General features: G+C 32.1%; 1 protein-coding gene across 1 annotated transcript; it reads left to right on the top strand.

The window, feature by feature from the left end:
• Positions 1-3,631: 3,631 nt before the first annotated feature.
• On the top strand, positions 3,632-6,318 carry LOTGIDRAFT_163574 (hypothetical protein; the record flags this gene model as incomplete). Its single annotated transcript, XM_009060077.1, has 3 exons — positions 3,632-3,977; positions 5,079-5,295; positions 6,132-6,318. 3 exons carry the CDS (start codon positions 3,632-3,634, stop codon positions 6,316-6,318), a joined length of 750 nt encoding a protein of 249 aa, XP_009058325.1.
• Positions 6,319-6,753: the final 435 nt, after the last annotated feature.

Here is a 6,753-nt window from a genome sequence, read left to right as displayed (position 1 = left end):
ACATTTACAAACACAACTCTATTAACACTTCACTATCAGACTCTAACCGGCATCTTAACACTATATTCCACACCAACCCTCTTGATATAGACCACGCTTAATAAACCATTAACACTTTCATCTTATATTATAATTTCACAACTTTCTCTTATAGATAATATTTGATTTGCAATAAGAACACCCTTGTTTAAGCATATTGCTACTTAAAAAGTATACTCGCTGGCGTTGTAAGATTTGGTTTTTTTTTTTAATTGATCAACAAGTGAGCTATAAATCTGTTTAACACAACTTATATGAATTGGGTCTTTTAAATGGTTTCAAATAATTTATGGACGTTGATTGTAGGGATTACCTACTAGGGCTACATGTACCAAAACAAATTCCATACACAGGACAAAGTCCACAAGCCGATAAAAGCAATGTAGTTATCGTGGAAGGAGTTCGGAAACAATCCTGGATCATTTTAGATGAAAGGGATTGACAAAGCTAGGTGTCCGCGAGAACAGTATAGCTTTAATCCTTTGTGCTATTTAAAAAAAATATAATTGTAGCAACCATACAAAATGTAAGGGCCGACAACAGACGTTTTCTGTTTTCAAGGGCATAATACATATTTAAATCTTTCTTGCATATACCATGTCCACAGAATCAACAACTATTGAAGTACCATGGAAAATGTTTTAAACAGTTTAAATGAAAAGATTTAAACATAAGTGATTTGTAGTTGACAGATAGTAATATAAATATATATTAAATATAATACAAATATACCGTTGATTCTAAACATCTGTACTTCAATGTAGATATTCAACCTTAAGGACGATAGACCATAACTTTCAGAAAAAAAAAAGTGTAATGGCATTCTTGGATTGTATGCCTTATTTTTGGAAAGAGTTATTCTATTAAACAAGAGAGACATTGTTGAGACTCTTATTCTCTAACTAGAGGTTTTAGTGATCGATTTCTCGTCTTTGATGCAGGACAGAGGGATTGTTCGCAAATTTCCTCGACCTTTGCTTTCCTGAGCATGTTTTGAGAAAGTTTACCTCAAAAATTATTGCCCAGAGAAAACGTCCTCTCTGCACAATGAATGATGTCGCCCGATTCAATAAAGTTCATTTTGCCATGTACAATAGGACGTTAAAATCAGTTTCATCTCATTTTTGCAAATTGATACAAAGCCGGAATACGTTAAGATAATCGGTTGTCAAATTGGTTCTTTTTGATCCATTATCTTAATATAAACAACTGATATCTACATTATTGAATTAATTGTTTTATAACATTCTAAATGTTTTTGATAATAAGTTGGTGAAAACATTATAATTACATTAACAAATATGATTAAGTCAAAGAGAAATGACATAAATCAGTAAATACAGTTTGGATGAGGACGTAAGGTGATACTGAAGAACTCTGTATCAGTGTTCTGTGAGATACAACACACCACTTGTAAGTGATAACTCCAATCATATATAGAAACTTTTCCTTTAATCTTAAATTCTTATTGCGATTAGTGATAATAACGTCTCTTTGAAAAGCAATAGTTTTATCAAACTTTTTTTCTCTCGATTAAGGTATCACTTTCTGGGGAAAATACCATTAAAATAGATGGACGTTATGGTCAAGAAATGTTAAGTTATGAATCAAAAAAGTGCCGAATGTTCTGGTATTTACCTGTCAGTGCCATAATGGTCCACATAGATTTTGGTCTTCATCTGTACCACCAGCAAATAGACCGTAGCATGGAAAACAAAAACTTACGACTGGTTTATACATTGCAAACACCTTTATCGTAGGTAAGGTAAGACATTATCAGTGCACCACCGAGACTTTCTGGTCATGGCGAGTATACATCACGATTTAGTCCATGTATGTCTAATATTGTTACTGAGACATGTATAAGGTCAATTAACCGTCTATTATTTTGATATCCACAGAAGTAAAAAAGGGTATATTATTGTAGACAAAAGAAAAAACACAATTGAATTGAAAATAGGAAGATAACTGTCAGACAAAAGAAAAAGCAACTTAAATAATTATGGACTGGAATTGGTTTGAAGTTGCTATTCGATGAATATAACTACTAAGATAAATTTAAAGATGTTATTTAGTTAGAATATTTATGACATCTTTACTAAATTGCGACAAATTTGTTTTTCCCTCGAGAACGTTTTATTACCTTAGAAGGAGTAGTTAAATATTAGGTGTTTCTTTATTGCCTTGCTTTATAAATATTTAGATGTGTCCGATTCCAGACGTTGTTAGAAAAAAAAGAAATAATTGAAGCTTAAATAACTTTTACAGTCAGTGCCTCTTGTATTTCATTCACCTTATATTTTTATATTGTGGTGTTTTGAAATTTTGATGATTGGAAATGGTGTTTGATTCATTGAGTTCAATTGCATATCTTTGTTGTGAACATTTGTGTTTTTTTTTTCAGAACCATGACCATGACCCATACACGTCAGATGGTAACTTTGTGGCTTCCGTTTAGGAAATTCCGAAACATGCCGTTGAAATGTATCCAAATGTTCCCACCAAAGTATACGAATGTTTCGCTCTTTGTATGTGTATGTGCATAGGTTAGTCCCCACAACCTATGCTCCAGAAATAAAGGAAATTTTCCGACTAGAAATCCTTAAACGAATATCCCAGTTTTACCAAGACCGCATCGATCACATCATTTGTTCGCATAAATGAGTCTTTTTGTGTGTTTAAATTTCAGATATGGACGATACATTGCCTTTTGTCATTTTTCTATATTAGTCCTGTCTTTGATATGTAAAGATTCTCAGGATTGCTCCGGCTTAAATAATTCTTTGAAACATTGATATATGAATTTTACATTGTGTACCATATTTCCAAATTATTCATAACAGCATTATTTGTTTTATTATTCTAAACATCCGCGCAAAAAAATAAAATACATTTCTAGACAAACGAAAAACAAATTTCCCCCTTTTTTATGTGTTATATAATTGATTTAAAACGATGAGGAATAAGAAATGGAATAACAATCGACCTTAACAGACAGTTCTTATTGATTACAAGACGTTCAAATAAAACTCAGTAAACGATCCGCCATCTAATTAGATTAACATAAAGGCGGGACAATATCTTCTACTTATTTCCGCGCTATTATCGTATTAGCCAATCACATTACACCTTTTTACCATCAAGGGAACAACTCATTACCACACTAATACCGTGCTAACCAATCAAATTACATCTTATAAACATCTTGGGGGATGAATTCTTTCGTTTTCTTGTTGACATATTCTAAGTGGTCCCATGTTGAATTCTGAGAAAAACAAGAAAATCTTTCTAATTATCTTAACATTAATCTTATAATATCATTTGCTTATTTCTTAGCATAATTTTTATTTTAAACTTTAGAAGGATGTGTAACTTTACCTGTTTTAGAGAGCTTTTCGTTGTGTTTTTATAGTGAAGTACCTCGTATTATCTTGTTAAATAAAAATCGAAATCGCAGTCTTTGCTCAATCCAATGTTTATATTTAAAATGGATACTGTATTAATTACACTCAGGACATCAAAATTTATTCTTACTGGAACAGTTCGTACTGGCCCTTGAAAATCTGTTATTTGTGGATCATTTTCTTTTACCATGGATGACGACAATAACGAAATCCCTAAGGACACGTCAACGGACAGTGTCAAAAAGGATCTAAAATTTAGCATCAGGAATATTCTGGGAGATACAGCTTCTTCTACTTCCGGAACTAAAGATAAGGGCATAGACTGTAGTGAGGAAAAAAATGTGGGAGATGATCGCGTGGCTTCACCACAGAGAACATTTGTTCCTTTTATTCCCTTAAATTATGTGCCATTTGTGAACAATTCAGAATCTTCGGCTGTTATACGTGTTCCTACACACAGACCCCATCCGATTTTACCGATATGGGGAAATTATGGTGTACCCTGGCTTGATGTTCGACGGGATAGATTCGGTGGTGAGTATATGTTCTTCAAAAAGGAGTTGCATGTCATCATGCATTGGGAACACCAACATAATATGTTATAATTGCACCGGTCCGATACGTTTGAACTTCCTGTGTTTCCTCATAAAGTTGAGCCGATTTTACCGTTGAAAAAGTTGTTGAGATTATATTTTAGTTTAAATTCATGAGCGATAGTTAATTTTTTTCTGGTATTTTAGGACTTATGGACATCGAATTGGCAATATGAATGTTCAAAATAAGATCTATTATTGTCAAAGGTACACATACAAAGGATAGAAAAACCTCTCGTGAATCATTTAAAGGCACTACAAATAGTCTTTAATATTTGAGAACACCATTGTAGTTCAGTTTCACAGGGCATTGATTTAGTAATTATAAACTTTTATTTTTTAGCAGTATTAATAAAATACAACGAAAATATTTAAACTGTTAAAAAATGCTCTATAATCAAATGTAAAGCGATATAGAAACAGAACCTGAAACATGTCGTTACATGAGTTTAATGGGCGATATATTACAATATGGAGAAACAGCAAATAAGCATAGCGATTTAGCGGCTCGATTAGTCATTTCTAAGAAAGAAAACACCCGTATTGATTTGCTATTTGAATCAGTAATCATAATTCTTCAGAAATGTTAATGACAAATATTCATTGTAATGCATTCTTAATAGATCAACTTTCTAAACTAAAGAATATTTTCAAAAAAAATAAAAAAAAATCATTGCTACCTTTCGGATACATACATTTTTGTCCTGCACGTTTTTGAGTCATATAGTAATTTTATATATTTTATATTGATATATTTTATTTCAAACAAAACAGAAGAATTCAGAGGGGCACACAAGCTTTCCTCCAAAAAATATTTCTTATCTTAAATAAGAAATAAATTCTGTCTATATGAAAATTAGAGTTCACATCTGATTCCACCTGATATGTTTGTTTCCCCCTTCAGATCCTACTATTCTTAGCTTCACCATTTCCACTCAAAACATTGTTTGGTTTGTTTTATTTTTTATGAAATACTATAAAGTTATTATCATATTAAAAATGTAGATGAGCGTCTTTAAACTATTCACGTTTGTCATTCTAGTTGTTAGAAGAGTTGGTCATCCTTATCAAAACAGAACACCACCGAAAAGGAAGAAACCACGAACTTCATTTTCCAGGCTACAAATTATGGAACTTGAGAAAAGATTCCACCGCCAAAAATATTTGGCATCGGCAGAACGTTCCAGTCTAGCCAAAACATTGAAAATGACAGATGCTCAAGTAAAAACTTGGTTTCAAAACAGACGAACCAAATGGAGGTAGGTCAAAATGTAAATTTCGTAAATTCAAATTTTTATATCAGCTTTGACCATGTTTTGTTGGAAATTGGCTATGTAAAACAATGAAACCCATGTGTAAAGCGACGGAAGGAGCCATAAATAAAATACAAAGGGAGGCTACCTCTGTGCAAAAAATGTTTTTCGCGACGTTACGTGGAGAGTATGGAATAGATAATTAAATGGCTCCAACGAAAATACAAACATTACTATCGATTTATAATGATTTGTAAATACGTATTATCATGAAAACCTTGTGACCAAAATTCAGATTGCATCAACTCTTGATCAGGCGACAAAGTTTGTTTTGAAGTTTTTTTTCCCGCAAATAAATTGAAAAGAAGGAGGCCGGCGACTTTGTTTTGATAAAGAAGAAAGTTTCAATTTCTAAATTTGACGAAATCATGGCAAGTGGAAAGAGTCCTAAAAATATATATTTTACACATTTGTAAATTTAACCTCAATTTACCACTACTGTAGAAAATGCAAATAAAAAATAATTATTACTGAACTTGGGCTGATACGTAGTTTCTTTCTATACATGATGGCAACATTTATATTTAGTGACTTGCTCCCGTGAAAATTTAACAGGCTAAATCATGTAAATTTATTCATATTTATTATAGGGAAATTGCATCATTATGTAATTTAATTACAGCCCAAGAAGTCGCACGTATATGCTGTTCGCATATCGTCTTAGGAGTGAAATGTGAATGCTTAAAATCCATGCACCTATTCTAAAATTTATCTGAGAGGAATTAAATTTGCATCCAGAGGATTCCTTATTATCTACAACTTTATCAAATATTATTTTTCAGGCGTCAAACTGCAGAAGAGCGTGAAGCAGAAAGACAAGCAGCTAATAGATTAATGATAAGTCTTCAGTCTGAATCTTCCAATACTATCTATGATATCAGAGACCCATTGTGTATGAATAACACCTCATTACATGCTTTACGAAATCTTCAGCCTTGGGTTGAGGATGCTAGTCGTACCTCAACCTAAATCTTTAACGAGAATGGAACCACAAAGTTCTTATCGACATGTGCATAGGCGAAATTTAGTTGTACGTTGGACATTTGGAATCAACGAAATCCTGCTCTTGTCGAAACTATTTTTGTTATCTTCTACTACTCAAATTGATGTTACAGTCGTAATGGAATGTATAATAGTTCTAATGGTGTAAAGATAACGTAATATGGGTATTACATTAAAAAATATGCTCGAAATATATTTAAATCTGATCTATAATACCCTACGTTTTTTATTTGAATTTTCTCTCAGAGCATAGAACATAGTAAAAGCTTTTATTTTTTTGAAAAGATTACTGTAAGATTTATTGATGTGTATGTTATTTTGTTTAATGACATTACAGTGTGCTTCTCTATTTAAACTTGTACGAAATATTCAAATAAAACCCTTTTTAATCAAACTGGACAT

Source organism: Lottia gigantea, assembly GCF_000327385.1.
Source record: "Lottia gigantea unplaced genomic scaffold LOTGIsca_40, whole genome shotgun sequence".
In the NCBI taxonomy this organism is placed as follows: Eukaryota; Metazoa; Mollusca; class Gastropoda; family Lottiidae; genus Lottia; species Lottia gigantea.
Note: the sequence above shows the minus strand (reverse complement) of the source record. Positions and strands in the feature narration are given on the sequence as shown.